Consider the following 19,198-nt stretch of genomic DNA (forward strand, 5'->3'; position numbering starts at 1 on the left):
TAAATAAAGTAAATATTATTATTATTATTATTATTATTATTATTATTATTAACAATAACAATAACAATAATAATAATAATAGAATATATTCAAACTTATTCTGGCAGTGATTTTCAAATATCTCAATTTATTTAATGAAAATAAAACAATGATATACACTATATATATATATATATATATATATATATATATATATATATATATATGTATGTATGTATGTATGTATGTCACATATATGTCAGTGTCATGTTTTTGACTGTAAATGCACAAGTTAAAGCACGCAAAACAAAAAGTCTCTTAATGTAATATTTAAATTGGTAATTGCAAACTGCTTTGTGTGTGTGTGTGAGTGTGTGTACATCCAAAGATAAACAAAAATCAATCAATAGGAGAAGTCATGGACTATGAACACAGCAACTTTACAGCCAATATTCATGGTAACGTTCTACATACGGGAAAATGCATCAGCACATAAACGAGACCAGCTCGCAATTTCATTTCTTTCAGATACGTAAAAGAAAATGTTTCATTTCATACTATTGATTAAGACCTCCAGGAAAAGTAGTCTGAAGTTGGATCTGTACTCTGTTGTTTAAATGTTTGACTGAAAGTTTTTCATTTAATTGTTTCTGCAGTGAGTGTGTGGGTCTGTTAGTCTATAGTTCATTGGTAGCTTCTACACAGACTATTTTCCATGTAGCATTGAGAACCACAAAACCGTCTTATTGGACATGATTAACTTTTTATACTACCTTCATTATTCTACATGTATGTGTTTTGTCCTGCATGTTATAAGTCATCATCTTATTATTCCCTGTTTCTATCCTGATCTTTATTCAGTTGAGTTCAGTTTTGAAATAAATAATTAAATGGTTAGAAAATAAAATTAAAATGATAAATTGTTCATTCAGTCTAGAAATAAAGCCAGGTTTGTGAATTATATTTGGTGAAAACAGTGAGTGGTGTCGAGCAGATTTAAGAATTTCTCTAGCTCAAAAAACTAAAAAAAATGTGTTATTAAGAATTACTGCACCTCATTCTGAAAATGATCTGATTTCAGAACAAATAACAACTTTAAATGATTTTACTTACAAGTAGCCAAAGCAGCGAATCCAGCCCAGAGCAGCAGGAGCCTGCGGCTACAGAGGCCTGCCATACCCACGAGGTAGGACGAGTATATGTGATGAAGTTAGAGACAAATGGCATGTACTGACAAATATGTCCTCCTATAGAGTGGTATACTAACCACAGATAACAGGAAGTTGTTTTTTTCTTTTTATAAATCATAAAAAAAAAACTTGTGAATCAGACTGTGCATGAATTTACTCAGCTGTACCTACAGTATAAGGTAATGAAATCATCTCAATGCACTGCAGTGTTTATTCTAAAATAATAAAACGGTTAAAAAAATGAGGGTTTGTGTCCTTCCGGGATGGCATTATTCTTGTAGGGATTTAGATTTCAGTCAGACATTTTTTTAAAGAAATTGTGCACCTGAAGCCAAACTAGAAGCTTCTTCAGGATATTTAGTGACTTGTTGTATTTTCAAAGTGCAGCTCTAGTATATTTTAATTAAAAGGAAAGTTTTCATCTCAGTACCCTGACCAGGGCTAAATCTTTTTAAGAAAAAAACATCATCCCAAGTGTGATATGAGAAAAAAAAAATAGTCATATGTGGTTTATTTTGTATTTACTATTGATTTTATTCCAAAAACAATAAAAATTCTGACATGGAGCAAAATGAGGAAAATTAAACATAATATTGGAAATCACTGCTTATAACAATGTGTTAGCAATAAAAGAAAAACATCTTCTATATGATTAAAAATTCAGTAGCTGAACAGAAAAATAAAAGATGGTTTGGTCTGCAGCTCCATCAGGTTTTGCTTCACCGGCGACTTTATTGATTTCTCCATCCAGGAGGTCGAGCATTAACATAGACTTAATACGTAAACAACAACAAACAGAAAACATCACATTACAATATTACAGCATTAGTGAATATAATAATAAAACCACAGAGAGGAAATTCTAAGTATTTGTTTCTGGTAACAGCTGAACGTTTGGTCACAACCTAAAAACTAAAACAGCTCTGATCATCAATTACTGACATGTGAAGCCTACTTACTTGCCTCAGTCTCCATGTCCTCGTTCTCATCCCTGTGGAGAGAATGGTGAGAAAAGTTGAAACACACACACACACACACACACACACACACACACATACATATATATATATATATATATATATATATATATATATATATATATATATATATATATATATATGATACAGTTAATGATGTAACAATAAAATTGATGAATAAGAAGAAATGCATGTTCTTTACTTTCTGGACTGTTTTTGCTTCTTCATGTAGGCCGTAAACAGTGAGATGATGATGATGATGATGGTTATAAAAACCAAAAAAACAATCAAAGCTTTGTCATTGTCTGTAAATAAAAGTCAGAGAAATATTAACACGTTGGTTTGTTGACTCAAGACAGTGAGTAGAAACTGAGTTTTGTAGTCAACATCAGGGTGAAGTTATTTTTACTTTGTGATCGTCATTTGATCAGTACGTACAACGAGTGTGAACTTGTTGTGTTACAGGTTTGCTCTTTAACACTCCATTGAAAGCAACCACCTAGAAAGAGAGAATGTTTCTTTAGGAATCACAGGATTTAGTTTAAAGTTTTTATGTTCTTGTCAAACTAAAATATTATTATACAAACTTCCAGTGTGTAGGTTGTAGAGTAACTCAGGTCTTTGAATTCAAATTCACATTTGTCTTTAGTTAGGCTGCCGACACCAACAAGATGTGCTATGTATATACGTTTAGGTCCATAAAATTTATTGTGTTCAGTACAGGATATTTTAATCCCATTATTCTCTGGATTAGTCACATCCACGATTGCGACAGCATCTGGTGCTGTAAGAAAATAAAAAAAGGCTATTACAAAACACACATATAGAGTAGAATTTTAATTAAATATCTTGACTAACATGCACCTGGTTATAAACAAAAAAGTGGAAAGCAAACAGAGATACATACATCTGTAATTCCAACACAGTTTCATATAAATTCAGAGTAAAATGATTAAATTTATCTGAACAATCACACAATGGAAACTGTACGTGTGAAATATTTTCATTATAATGTGTTTGTAAATTTTCCCTGAATATGTTTTTGTTCACTTACTTCCAGGCTCAGTTTTCCAGGTAAATGTCTCTGGTTTGGAAACTTTCCTGTTGTTGTAGGTGGGCTGTATTTCACATGTGTAATCAGTGTAAGGAATCAGTCTAGTAAGTTCACACTTTCCTCCATCAGGTTTGATACCTTTAAATACATCATTTATATTTACTGTTTTATGATGGATTTAATGACCACAGATAAAAAAAAATCTCTAAATCTCAAGTTAAAGTTGCAGAAACAAACATCAGCAGGATTGTTTGTGAAATTACACGTCAAGAACATTTCCATCAGATCCTCATGAGTCACATCTGCTGTAGACCGCTGGTTCTGGTCCTGATAGTAAAATGTCCGAATGTACTATCTACTACATGACATGCAGACTGAGAATCTGTTCACATCTGTCTCTGTAGAGGAAACTGCTTCACATCAGTTCTGAGGAAAAACTTATTGTAACTGATTTATGTTTTAGTAATAATGCAAATCAAGATTTGAGTCAATATATCATCTGGGTTTTGACCCATATCTTTATGTTTAGTTTTAGGTCAAATAAAATGCTTCCACAGACTTAAAAACATGATAGAAGTGCACTTAAAATTCAAATGCCCACATTTTCACATCTCTAATAAATATTAACACATTTTATCTAAAAAAAAGGTCAAAACTACATTTGTAGATAAAAGCTTTAAATATAGTGAATCTAAACCATTTCACTTACTTTTGCATGGTCCTGTACCAGAGGGCTTAGGGCAGTTATAAGTATAACTAAACCTCGTAAAGTTTTGGGGAAAACCTTCACAGTTGTTACTGGTTGTTTTCCATGTCAGCTCAGTGGAAGTATTGGTTCCATGAGGCTTTGTGAACGTTATTGTGAAATCTGTTGGAACACAGCCCACATCAGTAAGAATTAATCCAGTTCATGTGACTCCTGTCATTTCAGACTGTGATGATAAAATCATTAATTCACTGAGGTAAATATAAACATACCACACATGATCTGAAACTGGAGACGTGGAGTTTTTATGGAGACACTTTGGTGCTGGATCAGACCAGTACAGGTGTAGTCTGTGAAGGGCTCCACATCAGAAAGTTTTATGAACTGATTGACTTTTCCACTTTCTGAGGAAACGGAAAGATGAAATAATTTCTTCATTAATTGTTTCTTAGTTTGTATCTGAGTTTTTATAAACAGTAATATTTTGAATAGGATAAAAATGTTAATTAATTTATAGAATAAAACTGAACTGAGAGAACATAGAAAATAATGCTTATTAATCATCAAAATATTAATCAGGCTGCTTATAATTCATGAGCATGAGATTTTCTAAGTGTCCACTTTTTCTCTGATGTTCATCTTTTTCTAAAGTTACTGTTTAGTCTCTATTTGTCATCTGTTAACTTACCTGAACAGGTGTAATCCACCATGAAGTTTTTACAGTTTGAAGGTAACTTTGGTTCTATTTTTGCAGGAAGTCCTGTGGGTTCATGCTGAACGATGGCATTTGGATCAATGAAATCTGAAATTAACAAACAAAACTTGATGAAATCAGATCTAAAGGATGTGAACTTTAAAATAAAGTTTGTTCTATTTATCTTTTTTCTCACATACCAACAGAAATGTATCTGGTGCGATGAAAGGTCTCATTACAGTTTTCTGGAGTGAAGTTTATGTTAAAATCTGAGCAAAAATCCTCATCAGCAAGTTTGAAACAGAATTTTCCATCTTCTCTTTGCTCATATCGATGATTTTTTGGTGGTGACACTGAAGAGTCGAGGTTCCAGGCGCTTTGGTAACAAACATATCCAGAAGTGTTGCTGATTTCTTTAATATCATCAACTGAAAACACAAATAATGCACATATTATATATTTTTACAATCTTTGTAAACAATTAAAATTAATTAAAATACGAAAGTATTTGTACTTACTCCATTGTGTTTTAGCTTTATTTGCATAGATGTTGCAGGTTATTTGTCTATCAGCACGGACAACGCTGTGCTCATATTCAGTACAGGGCTTCAGATGTTTGATTTCATGTGTTGAGGTTTCATTGGAGACAAAAACATTTTCTTGTTTCACTACTTGGTTGTTTTCAGTAATGGTAATAATGTAGTTTCCAGCGGGAGAATTCATCATGTTGATCAAGAAGCCACCCGGGATGAGTTGAACTTGGTAAGAACCTGCACAGAAAATCAACAAAATCTTTAAGTCAATTAAAACAAATTTACTGGTGAAATTTCTAACCTGATGAAAGTTTGTTCATATTGACGCTGAAGATAAAAAAATATTTTTTACATTTATTGTAAATATACTTTGATTGTAAAGAGGGAGAAACACAGGATGGACACATTTACTGCAACCATTTATAAAACATAATATTTAAACACTTACATGGTGGAGATGTTGGGGATGGTCCAGCAGTTGTTTGAGTGCCTGTTTCAGTGATTGAAGTACAAGAGAAAAATGCTACTTTGGATGATGTTACTGCTTAATTCTTCTAAAATTTCACATTCAACACACATTTCTTTTGAAAAGCGGAAAAAAACAATAAGAGATTATAGATTTATATTCTTTGAGCAAATTGAGGGGAGTAACCAGTTTCTGGCTTGATGTTAATAAAGAAAACAGCTTGTAGTCAGTACTTCACAGTGTGATTCTCTTCAGCAAGCTGATGTCCATCATCTACACTTTATATCTATACTTCACATTATCCAGGCTTGATGCTCATTTACTTGCAGATTTGGAAAAATAATCAGTTGTAAAATAATCAGGATGAAAATTAGTTTAAAATAAATATCTAATTACAGAAACTAAAGCTCCACATGAAAAGAGACTGGGATTACTTCTTATGTTAAACTTAAATAAAACCTTTTAAAAAATAAAAGAATTTCATTTTAAGTCGTTCTTATTTCTGAGTATTTAAGCAGACTTTGGTATTTTAGTTTTTGGTATTTTAGTTTGGTTTTATTATGTCATTTTTATAATTAAAACCTTGATTGAGATTACTCTGTGAAATGAGAGCAGGTTAAATTTCCAAGTGTTTTCAGTGTTTGTTCGTCTCAATGACATTCTGGAGAGGACTCTGACTCTGCTGCTGACGGCGTAATTACAAAATAACATTGAGGTGATATTAATGATATTCATAAAATATAATATATATATTTTTTCCAATTGTTGGCTTTACATGGAAACAATAAAACAGTATTATTCTGAATAATACACTAAAGTGCAATTTGACAGTGTGATGGTTTTGAATAATAATATAATATATGAAGATCGATGTAATGATTACTCACCTTTGTTTTCTTCACCTGAAAATACGAGAGAAAAAAAAGATTGTTCCTTTTCTTTTCAGAAAACCATATTTTGAATGAAATATAGAAGCAATTCTGTGCAACTTGGTTATCATGACAATGTGACAAAAAAAGAGAAAAAATAAAAACACATTTGCTATTTCAGAAAGCAGACCACTATTTCCTGCCTTGCACTAAAACATAGAGCCACCACACACATGTAGAACCGGTTTAGTTTGGTCTTAATAGTGATTTGTGTATGAAGACTTCAGACCAGGCAAAACAAAGAAAACGTCTCTGACTATTGATTAAAGATTTTTTGTTATGATATAATTTTTTTTTTTTTTTTTTTACCAAGTTTCTAAAACAGAATGATAATTTAATTGTTAATTTGATGGAGGCATGGTTAGTTGAGGAGCATGTTGGAGGTCATTTTCAGTCCAGAAAGCTTTACTTTCATTTACTATCTTGATATGATGCCTAAGTAACAATCACTGTTTTAATTATACTAAATAAAGCACCAATTTACTTTATAAAACTGGAGTCTGAAAAGACATTACCAGATAAGGTGATTGAAAGGTTTGACTGAAATGAAGACTGAAATAGGGGTGACAAGGTACTGTTACCACCAAGGTGAAAGTGATCACTGGCTAAAAGAGAGCTCCATGGAAAAATGCCACTCTGGTAAGAGTTTAAAAACGAGAACGTCAAACAGCTGAACGCAGATGGCAGAAAATAAAAATCTCACTATGAGATCTATAAAGAGAGACTGAGGATTTATGATCTGGAGCTGAGAAATGCAAGACCGTCTTTCATTTCTGACATTATTGCTAAGAACAGCAATAATGCTCGTGTTACTGTTAAACTGTGTGTTACTGTTAATGTTGTTTGTTACTGTTAAACTAACTATTCCTCAAGTTTCAGTAACACCAGACCTTCTATCCAACCCGGCCTCTGCTTTCAGGTGTCTTCACTCAGACCCTAAAAACAGCCGTCAACATCTCTAATGAGCAGCTGCAGGCCGATATCAAACCTCCCCTTTCTTAGTAAGATTGTAGATAAAGCTGTCTTTTAATAGCTACACAACAATAGCTGTTTGATGTCTATCAGGCAGGTTTTTGGCCACATCACCGCACTGAAACTGCTGCTGTTAAGGTCTTTCATGACATCCGCTTGAGCACAAATAGCAGAAACATTGTATGTGATATGCCCCATCTCAGATTCTATGTGCTCTGAATACAGTGTTTTTTAGCTTTGAGGTTCATCACAAACTCTAGATCACTAACTCATCACCGCCTACTATATGAACGTTAGGATGGACCTCTTTGTCTCTACGAAGGCTAAGACACTGACATGTTCTTATATACAAAGCCGCCGCTGGTCTATTACCTTCCTGCCTTTCAGCTCTTTTCAAGCTGAAGAGTTCAGGACCGTACAGTCTCCACTAACAGGAGTTGTTGTTATTCTCAGTCCCGAGGATGCGAACTGAGATGGAAAAAGGGATTTTTGTATGTTTCTCACTTTGACAGGAACAAACTGCAGAAAGACCTGAAACTTCATAACCTGGTCTTATTGGAGCTTTTTAAGAAAATTGCTTTGGAGGCTGTTTTATCTGTTTGTATATGTTCTGCTTGATTTAGTCATTTTACTGATTTTAAATGGTTTTTATGTCTTAGTTTATTCTTTATTATTTAGTGTGTTTTTTGTTGTGTGACTGTCAAATTTGTAACTGCCCTGCTGCTGTCATGGCCAAGATCCACTTGGAAAAGTTTTTAAATCTCAATAATGTTCTTCCTAGTTAAATAAAGTAAATATTATTATTATTATTATTATTATTATTATTATTATTATTATTATTATTAATGTTAATAATAATAATAATAATAATAATAAAAATAACAATAATAATAATAATAGAATATATTCAAACTTATTCTGGCAGTGATTTTCAAATATCTCAATTTATTTAATGAAAATAAAACAATGATATACACTATATATATATATATATATATATATATATATATATATATATATATATATATATATATATGTATGTATGTATGTATGTCACATATATGTCAGTGTCATGTTTTTGACTATAAATGCACAAGTTAAAGCACGCAAAACAAAAAGTCTCTTAATGTAATATTTAAATTGGTAATTGCAAACTACTTTGTGTGTTTGTGTGCGAGTGTGTGTACATCCAAAGATAAACAAAAATCAATCAATAGGAGAAGTCATGGACTATGAACACAGCAACTTTACAGCCAATATTCATGGTAACGTTCTACATACGGGAAAATGCATCAGCACATAAACGAGACCAGCTCGCAATTTCATTTCTTTCAGATACGTAAAAGAAAATGTTTCATTTCATACTATTGATTAAGACCTCCAGGAAAAGTAGTCTGAAGTTGGATCTGTACTCTGTTGTTTAAATGTTTGACTAAAAGTTTTTGTTTAATTGTTTCTGCAGTGACTGTGTGGGTCTGTTAGTCTATAGTTCATTGGTAGCTTCTACACAGACTATTTTCCATGTAGCATTGAGAACCACAAAACTGTCTTATTGGACATGATTAACTTTTTATACTACCTTCATTATTCTACATGTATGTGTTTTGTTCCTGCATGTTATAAGTCATCAACTTATTATTCCCTGTTTCTAACCTGATCTTTATTCAGTTGAGTTCAGTTTTGAAATAAATAATTAAATGGTTAGAAAATAAAATTAAAATGATAAATTGCTCATTCAGTCTAGAAATAAAGCTAGGTTTGTGAATTATATTTTGGTGAAAACAGTGAGTGGTGTCAAGCAGATTTAAAATTTTTAATAGCTGAAGAAACTAAAAAAAAATGTGTTATTAAGAATTACTGCACCTCATTCTGAAAATGATCTGATTTTAGATTAAATAACAACTTTAAATGATTTTACTTACAAGTAGCCAAAGCAGCGAATCCAGCCCAGAGCAACAGGAGCCTGCGGCTACAGAGGCCTGCCATACCCACGAGGTAGGACGAGTATATGTGATGAAGTTAGAGACAAACAGCAAGCACTGACAAATACGTCCTCCTATAGAGTGGTATACTAACCACAGATAACAGGAAGGTTTTTTTCGTTTTATAAATCATTAGAAAACGTGTGAAACTTGACTTATCAGTGTACTGCAGACTGTGCATGAATTTACTCAGCTGTACCTACAGTACAAGGTAATGAAATCATCTCAATGCACTGCAGTGTTTATTCTAAAATAATAAAAGGGTTAAAAAAAAAAGCTGTAAGTCCAGGTTTAAGTGTTAGTGTGATAAACCCCTTTTACAACAGTAGCTGCCATGACTCTACAATCAACAGTATTTTTATTACCTGCTTGTCTGAAGTCTGATGGAAAAGTGCAGGTCTGCTATATTTTAATGAAATAAAATATTTTTTCACCTCAGTACCCTGACCAGGGCTAAATCTCTTTAAGAAAAAAACCACCATCCCAAATATAATATGAGAAACAATACAATAGTCATATGTGGGTTTTTTTGTACTTTGCTATTGATTTTATTCCAAAAACAATAAAAATTCTGACATGGAGCAAAATGAGGAAAATTAAACATAATATTGGAAATCACTGCTTATAACAATGTGTTAGCAATAAAAGAAAAACATCTTCTACATGATTAAAAATTCAGTAGCTGAACAGAAAAATAAAAGATGGTTTGGTCTGCAGCTCCATCAGGTTTTGCTTCACCGGCGACTTTATTGATTTCTCCATCCAGGAGGTCGAGCATTAACATAGACTTAATACGTAAACAACAACAAACAGAAAACATCACATTACAATATTACAGCATTAGTGAATATAATAATAAAACCACAGAGAGGAAATTCTAAGTATTTGTTTCTGGTAACAGCTGAACGTTTGGTCACAGCCTAAAAACTAAAACAGCTCTGATCATCAATTACTGACATGTGAAGCCTACTTACTTGCCTCAGCCTCCATGTCCTCGTTCACATCCCTGTGGAGAAAATGGTGAGACAAGCTGAAATACACACACACACACACACACATATATATATATATATATATATATATATATATATATATATATATATATATATATATATATATATGTATATATACTGTATATATATATCTATATGTATATAAGAAGAAATGCATGTTCTTTACTTTCTGGACTTTTTTTGCTTCTTCATGTAGGCCATAAATAGTGAGATGATGATGATGATGATGATGATGGTTAGAAAAACCAAAAAACCAATTAAAGCTTTGTCATTGTCTGTAAATGAAAGTCAGAGAAATATTAATGTGTTTGTTTGTTGACTCAAGACAGTGTGTAGAAAATGAGTTTTGTAGTCAACATCAGGGTGAAGTTATTTTTACTTTGTGATCGTCATTTGATCAGTACGTACAACGAGTGTGAACTTGTTGTGTTACAGGTTTGCTCTTTAACACTCCATTGAAAGCAACCACCTAGAAAGAGAGAATGTTTCTTTAGGAATCACAGGATTTAGTTTAAAGTTTTTATGTTCTTGTCAAACTAAAATATTATTATACAAACCTCCAGTGTGTAGGTTGTAGAGTAACTCAGGTCTTTGAATTCAAATTCACATCTGTCTTTAGTTAGGCTGCCGACACCAACAAGATGTGCTATGTATATACGTTTAGGTCCATAAAATTTTTTGGTGTTATGAGTACAGGATATTTTAATCACATTATTCTCTGGATTAGTCACTTTTAGTTCTGTGACAGCTCCTGGTGCTGTAAGAAAATAAAAAAAAGGCTATTACAAAACACACATATAGATTAGAATATTAATTAAATATCTTGACTAACATGCACCTGGTTATAAACAAAAAGTGGAAAGCAAACAGAGATACATTCATCTGTAATTTCAACATAGTTTCATATAAATTCAGAGTAAAATGATTAAATTTATCTGAACAATCACACAATGGAAACTGTACGTGTGAAAGATTTTCATTATAATGTGTTTGTAAATTTTCCCTGAATATGTTTTTGTTCACTTACTTCCAGGCTCAGTTTTCCAGGTAAATGTCTCTGGTTTGGAAACTTTGCTGTTGTTGTAGGTGGGCTGTATTTCACATGTGTAATCAGTGTAAGGACTCAGTCCAGTAAGTTCACACTTTCCTCCATCAGGTTTGATACCTTTAAATACATCATTTATATTTACTGTTTTATGATGGATTTAATGACCACAGATAAAAAAAAATACCTAAATCTCAAGTTAAAGTTGCAGACATAAACATCAGCAGGATTGTTTGTAAAATTACACGTCAAGAACATTTCCATCAGATCCTCATGAGTCACATCTGCTGTAGACCGCTGGTTCTGGTCCTGATAGTAAAAATGTCCGTATGTACTGTCTACTACATGACATGCAGACTGAGAATCTGTTCACATCTGTCTCTGTAGAGGAAACTGCTTCACATCAGTTCTGAGGAAAAACTTATTGTAACTGATTTATGTTTTAGTAAAAATGTAAAACAAGATTTGAGTCAATATAACATCAGGGTTTTGACCCATTTCTTTATGTTTAGTTTTAGGTCAAATAAAATGCTTCCACAGACTTAAAAACATGATAGAAGTGCACTTAAAATTCAAATGCCCACATTTTCACATCTCTAATAAATATTAACACATTTTATCTCCAAAAAAGGCAAAAGTACATTTGTAGATAAAAGCTTTAAATATAGTGAATCTCAACCATTTCACTTACTTTTGCATGGTTCTGTACCAGAGGGCTTAGGGCAGTTATAAGTATAACTAAACCTCGTAAAGTTTTGGGGAAAACCTTCACAGTTGTTACTGGTTGTTTTCCATGTCAGCTCAGTGGAAGTATTGGTTCCATGAGGCTTTGTGAACGTTATTGTGAGATCTGTTGGAACACAGCCCACATCAGTAACAATTAATCCAGTTCATGTGACTCCTGTCATTTCAGACTGTGATGATAAAATCATTAATTCACTGAGGTAAATATAAACATACCACACAAGATCTGAAACTGGAGACGTGGAGTTTTTATGGAGACACTTTGGTGCTGGATCAGACCAGTACAGGTGTAGTCTGTGAAGGGCTCCACATCAGAAAGTTTTATGAACTGATAGACTTTTCCACTTTCTGAGGAAACGGAAAGATGAAATAATTTCCTCATTAATTGTTTCTCAGTTTGTATCTGAGTTTTTATAAACAGTAATATTTTGAATAAGATAAAAATGTTAATTAATTTATAGAATAAAACTGAACTGAGAGAACATAGAAAATAATGCTTATTAAACATCAAAATATTAATCAGGCTGCTTATAATTCATGAGCATGAGATTTTCTAAGTGTCCACTTTTTCTCTGATGTTCATCTTTTTCTAAAGTTACTGTTAAGTCTCTATTTGTCTTAACTTACCTGAACAGGTGTAATCCACCATGAAGTTTTTACAGTTTGAAGGTAACTTTGTTTCTATTTTTGCAGGAAGTCCTGTGGGTTCATGCTGAACGATGGCATTTGGATCAATGAAATCTGAAATTAACAAACAAAACTTGATGAAATCAGATTTAAAGGATGTGAACTATAAAATAAAGTTTGTTTTTATTTATCTTTTTTTCTCACATACCAACAGAAATGTATCTGGTGCGATGAAAGGTCACATTACAGTTTTCTGGAGTGAAGGTTATGTTAAAATCTGAGCAAAAATCCTCATCAGTAAGTTTGAAACAGAATTTTCCATCTTCTCTTTGCTCATATCGATGATTTTTTGGTGGTGACACTGAAGAGTCGAGGTTCCAGGCGCTTTGGTAACAAACATATCCAGAAGTGTTGCTGATGTCTTTAATATCATCAACTGAAAACACAAATAATGCACATATTATATATTTTTACAATCTTTGTAAACAATTAAAATGAATTAAAATACAAAAGTATTTGTACTTACTCCATTGTGTTTTAGCTTTATTTACATCGCTGTTGCAGGTTATTTGTCTATCAGCACGGACAATGCTGTGCTCATATTCAGTACAGGGCTTCAAATGTTTGATTTCATGTGTTGAGGTTTCATTGGAGACAAAAACATTTTCTTTTTTCTCTGCTTGGTTGTTTTCAGTAATGGTAATAATGTAGTTTCCAGCAGAAGAATTCATCATGTTGATCAAGAAGCCACCCGGGATGAGTTGAACTTGGTAAGAACCTGCACAGAAAATCAACAAAATCTTTGTGTCAATTAAAATAAATTTACTGGTGAAATTTCTAACCTGAAAGTTTGTTCATGTTGAAGCTGAAGATAAAAAAAATATTTTGTACATTTACTGTAAATATACTTTGATTGTAAAGAGAGAGAGAAACACAGGATGGACACATTTACTGCAACTATTTATAAAACATAATATTTAAACACTCACACGGTGGAGATGGTGTGGGTGGTCCAGCAGTTGTTTGATTGTCTGCTTCAGTGATTAAAGTTTAAAAGAAAAACATTTAAACTTGATTATTTACTTAAATACTTTTTTAAAACCCCTCTTACGAGTATGTGATGGTTTCTTAGCTCGTCCCTCAGCAGCATTAATGTCCATCATCTACTCATCTTAATGACATGTTCTCATCACCATCCCATAAAATAACAGAAAAATTCCAACCTGTGATCCAAGCTGCCACTGTGGTGTTGGGCTGGATGCGTGGAGGAGTGATCTGGTTCTGGTTCTGAGGGACAGAACTTGTGCTGGAGGAGGTGGGTGTGGGTAAGTTCTGATCTGAGGTGTTTGCAGCAGGAATGACTGTAAGTTAGAGAGCATGCTGGAGGTCATCTGCAGGTAGAAAAACTTCCCTTCCATCTATTTAACTTGATAAGAGTCTTAACAAAAATTGTATCCTTCCATCATACTAAATGTAGAACCAATTTACCTCATAAAACTGCAGTCTGAAACTGAATACATTACCAGTTATGGTGGTTGAAAGGCTTTTGGTATTTGAGTATGCCACAGTGCGTGAGGGTGAGGTGGCTGACTTATCTGTATTCCATAAAAAGAGTAAATAAATAAATATGTACATAGTTGTTGCAGCACTGGGAGATCTTACATGTAGAACTTTCCCTTTAACAATAAAACAATCTTTTCTTCTTGTTAGCTAGACCACTTCTCCTTCCAAAACTTTACATTTCTCACACATTTAAAAAAAAGAGGTTATAAACATATACTGGACACAATTTTAGATCCAGTGGAGTAATAACAGTGTTCATCTTGATGAAGTCGTCACCTGTTCAACATGGATACCAGTGATCTGTTCTCAGCTTGTGCCTCAGCAGAGCTGATGTCCATCATCTATACTTAAACTAATTATACGTTCTTACCACAATCCAACAAAATAATGGAGGAAATTCCAACCTGCGGCACTATCTGCCTTTGTGGTGTTGAGGTTGTTGAGTGTAGGAGTGGTCTGGTTCTGGTTCTGAGGGACAACACTTGTGTTTGAGGAGGTGGGTGTGGGTAAGCTCTGATCTGAGGTGTTTGAAGCAGGAATGACTGTAAGTTAGAGAGCATGCTGGAGGTCATCTGCAGGTAGAAAAACTTCCCTTCCATCTATTTAACTTGATATGCGTCTCAACCAACATTGTATCCTTCCATCATACTAAATGTAGAACCAATTTACCTCATAAAACTGGAATCTGAAACTGAATACATTACCAGTTATGGTGGTTGAAAGGTTTGACTGAAATGAGGTGTTTGAGGTGGTTGACTCATCTGTATTCCATAAAAAGAGTAAATAATCTTTTAAAAAGGAAAAAACGACAAGAGATTAAAGATCTACACTGTTTGAACAAATTTAGGGGAGTAACCAGTGTCTGGCTTGATGTTCATAAAGAAAACAGCTTGTAGTCAGTACTTCACAGTGTGATTCGTCTTCAGCAAGCTGATGTCCATCATCTACACTTTATATCTATACTTCACATTATCCAGGCTTGATGCTCATTAACTTGCAGATTTGGAAAATAATCATTTGTAAAATAATCAGGATGAAAATTTGTTTCAGTTAAATATCCACTTAATACAGAAACTAAAGCTCAACATGAAAAGAGACTGGGATTACTTCTTATGTTGAACTTAAATGAAAAAATTAAAGCATTTCATTTTAAGTCGTTCTTATTTCTGAGTATTTAAGCAGACTTTGGTATTTTAGTTTTTGGTATTTTAGTTTGGTTTTATTATGTCATTTTTGTAATTAAAACCTTGATTGAGATTACTCCATGAAATGAGAGCAGGTTAAATTTCCAAGTGTTTTCAGTGTTTGTTCGTCTCAATGACATTCTGGAGAGGACTCTGACTCTGCTGCTGAAGGCGAAATTAAAAATGAGCACTGAGGTGATTATTAATTATATTTATTAAGTTTAATATATTTTTTTACAATTGTTAGCTTTACCTAGATACATTAAAAAAAATAATTTTTTGAATAATACACTAAAGTGCTACTGGACGTATCATTACAAAATGACTGTGTGATGGTTCAACATAATATTATAATATATGAAGATCGATGTAATGATTACTCACCTTTGTATCCTTCACCTGAAAATACAAAAGAGAGAAAAAAAAGTTTGTTATTTTTCTTTTCAGAAAACCGTATATTGGATCAAATATATAAATGCAGTGCTGTGCAACCTGGTTATCATGACAATGTGACAAAAAACTAAAAACAAAAAAAAAAACACATTTGCTTTTTCAGAGAGCAAAATCATAGAGCCACCCCACAGATGTAGAACCCATTTAGTTTGGTCTTGATAGTGGTTCATGTATGAAGACTTCAGACCAGGCAAATCAATAAGAACATTTCTGGATATTGTTTAGTAAAATATGTGTACTACAACTATTATTCCGATATAAAAGTCCATGCAAGTCCATGTCTGATAACTCCCACAAGACCGACAACCTTCAGGAGAGGCCATGATTATTTTAGAATTTAAAGCTCCCAAAACAAAAAGTAACTTCATGTAATATTTAAATTTGCAATTGCAAACTGCTTTGTGTGTGTGAGTGTGTGTGTTATTACATAAAAAATATTCAAAATCAACCAATAGGAGAAGTCATGGACTATAAACACAGCAACTTTACAGCCAATATTCATGGTAACGTTCTCCATATGGAAAAATGCATCTGCACATAAAAAAGACCAGCTCGCAATTTCATTTACTTCAGAAATTAAAATGATAAATTGCTTATTGAGTCTATAAATAATGTTAGGTTTCTGAATTATATTTTGGTGAAAAGAGTGAGTGGTGTGGGGCAGATTTAAGAATTTTAATAGCTCAACAAACTAAAAACAATCAGTTATTAGGAATTACTGCACCTCGTTCTGAAAATGACCTGATTTCAGAACAAATAACAACTTTAAATGATTTTACTTACAAGTAGCCAAAGCAGCGAATCCAGCCCAGAGCAGCAGGAGCCTGCAGCTACAGAGGCCTGCCATACCCACGAGGTAGGACGAGTATCTTCTATGAAGTTAGAGACAAACAGCATGCACTGACAAATACATCCTCCTTTAGGGTGGTATGCCAACCACAAATAACAGGAAGTTTTTTTTTCTTTTTATAAATTATTAGAAAACTTGTGAAACTTGACTTATCAGTATACTGCAGACTGTGCATAAATTTACTCAGCTGTTCCTACAGTATAAGGTAATGAAATCATCTCAATGTACTGCAGTCAGTGTTTATTCTAGAATAATAATAAAAAAAAAAAAAACGTTTGTGTCCTTAAGGATGACATTATTCTTGTAGGGATTTAGATTTCAGTCAGAAATATTTTAAAGAAATTATTCCACCTATTGTAGTAATTTGTTGAGTACTTCCCTGTACATGAAGCCAAACTAGAAGCCTTTTCAGAACCTTCAGTGACTTTTTATTCCCTCAAAGTTTCAACAATTCTGTCTTTTGCTTCAGCAGCGAGTTTCTTCATTTGTTCCATTTGCTTAATTATTACTGTGTTGTTATTGTGTTGGAGGTCATTAGCTGAGTGTTTGTGGTCTCCTTCCTCTGTGCCTCCCATGGGGTCCCCACCAACCATCCCTCGTCTCACTCAGCACTGTAAGTTCCTTCCACTTTCTTTTTATTCCACCCCCCTAAACTAACTCGTTCCTTTGGGTCCTCCAAATCCCTCTTGGCCGTTGAGCAGTGGGGGTGGGCAGTGGCTTTCTCCCTGTAATGAACTCCACAGAGACTGCTGTTCAGCTTCATCACAGAAAAAAATGCTCCCATGGAGCCCTGAACACACTGAAAACAAACAAAAGTAAATATCTGGAATTAATACACAAGTTGTTTGGCCTTTCCCAACATATAAGACCCCACCCCCATAGACTTGCTTCAAAGCAGTACTCAAAACTGGCTCTACACACAAAATGTATATATATATATATATATATATATACATTTTGTGTGTAGAGTGTGTAGAGTATATATAGAGTATATATACATTTTGTGTAGAGCCATGTAGAGCCAGTTTTGAGTACTACTTTGAAGCAAGTCTGTGGGTGAGGGGCCTTATATATATATATATATATATATATATATATATATGTGTGTGTGTGTGTGTGTGTGTGTGTGTGTGTGTGTGTGTGTGTGTGTGTGTGTGTGTGTATTATTATTACCACTTGTGTGTGTACATAGGTTGCACAGAATGTAATTTTCATTGTCATTTCCAAGCAGTGCATATCCATGCATCCATAAGTCCATCTTGTGGTGAAAACTATTTACTGCACAAGCAGTGGTTCAGTAACATTTTTTGTCAGGTGATAAGAATAAAATTTAATAAATGAGCGGAGAAACACAATGAATGCTGCACCTGATCATGGTGCAGCTGATTAAATAACGTGTATAAGTGTTGAGCAAGACCAGCTGATTCCGCTTTTGTGGAGGAAGTGAGAGGCAGAGCGACTTTGAGAGAGATGGCAGCATGGCAGTCGTTGTTTCTTAGCTCAGACTTGTGTCAATCCACAGAGATGTAGAAGAAAGAACTGTGGTCTGATGAGCAATTACATAGTTTATTTTTCAGGTCCAGATGATGTGTTGTGAAAAACAACAGACCTATAAAAGCCTGAATGCTGACCTTCACAATGTTGGGCCTTTTCACACATTTTGCTGGCATAGTTTGGGCCCTTTTAAAGGGATGTTTCACATGTTTAATAATGTCTCTTGTTAAAGAAAACTTTCAAATGCACAGGTAATAAAGACCAAGTACTTCTTCCCACAGTATTAACCAAGTAGGTACTAATTTCCCACTTCCTTAACTAATATAGGTACTGTTCCACAATAATATCTTTTATCTGAGGTTTGTCTTCCATGCGTGTTCGTTGATTTTGGCCAGTGAAAACAAACAACTTCTCTCAAATTAAGATATTTATTTTTACAAATAACTGGAAATGTGCACAGAATTCTGGGTTCCTAGACTGTCTCACCCTCTCTGGTTACAGGGGAAGGAGTTCTGCTGCTGATAGCCAAAATCAGAACCCCTCTGCTTTCCCTGAACCCAGTAGTTATACCTTGTCTAAACTAAACAGTGACTGGATGCTATAACTAACTAATCAGCTGTTGCAGATTATTATAAAAGGCAGATATTTTCTGCATCTTCTGCTGTCAACCTCGGCTGGCTCCATCTGAGGTACTGGTTTCCTGTTTCTGCAAAAACAGAAGTACGGCCAAAAGCAGACACGTC

The 19,198-nt window shown here is 33.6% G+C and overlaps 1 protein-coding gene across 2 annotated transcripts; it reads right to left on the reverse strand.

Annotated features, from left to right (window-relative positions):
* Nucleotides 1-1,835: 1,835 nt before the first annotated feature.
* Nucleotides 1,836-16,971, reverse strand: LOC121653534 (receptor-type tyrosine-protein phosphatase C-like). 2 transcript variants are annotated; one of them, XM_042007084.1, is made up of 18 exons: nt 16,895-16,971; nt 16,043-16,057; nt 15,179-15,235; nt 14,879-15,016; nt 14,435-14,506; nt 14,135-14,272; nt 5,582-5,623; nt 5,119-5,370; nt 4,801-5,028; nt 4,595-4,708; nt 4,179-4,310; nt 3,910-4,068; nt 3,201-3,338; nt 2,734-2,930; nt 2,585-2,645; nt 2,349-2,451; nt 2,129-2,160; nt 1,836-1,941 (listed from the first exon to the last, which is right to left on the reverse strand). In XM_042007084.1, exons 1-18 carry the CDS (start codon nt 16,956-16,958, stop codon nt 1,901-1,903), a joined length of 1,983 nt encoding a protein of 660 aa, XP_041863018.1. In that variant the 5' UTR covers nt 16,959-16,971; the 3' UTR covers nt 1,836-1,900. The 2 variants fall into 2 exon arrangements, with proteins under 2 accessions (XP_041863018.1, XP_041863017.1); XM_042007083.1 differs by lacking the exons at nt 1,836-1,941; nt 2,129-2,160; nt 2,349-2,451; ... (7 more) ...; nt 5,119-5,370; nt 5,582-5,623 and adding exons at nt 10,012-10,269; nt 10,457-10,512; nt 10,662-10,770; ... (7 more) ...; nt 13,438-13,689; nt 13,901-13,945.
* Between the last annotated feature and the right edge of the window lie 2,227 nt (nt 16,972-19,198).

Source organism: Melanotaenia boesemani, chromosome 14 (assembly GCF_017639745.1).
Source record: "Melanotaenia boesemani isolate fMelBoe1 chromosome 14, fMelBoe1.pri, whole genome shotgun sequence".
In the NCBI taxonomy this organism is placed as follows: domain Eukaryota; kingdom Metazoa; phylum Chordata; class Actinopteri; order Atheriniformes; family Melanotaeniidae; genus Melanotaenia; species Melanotaenia boesemani.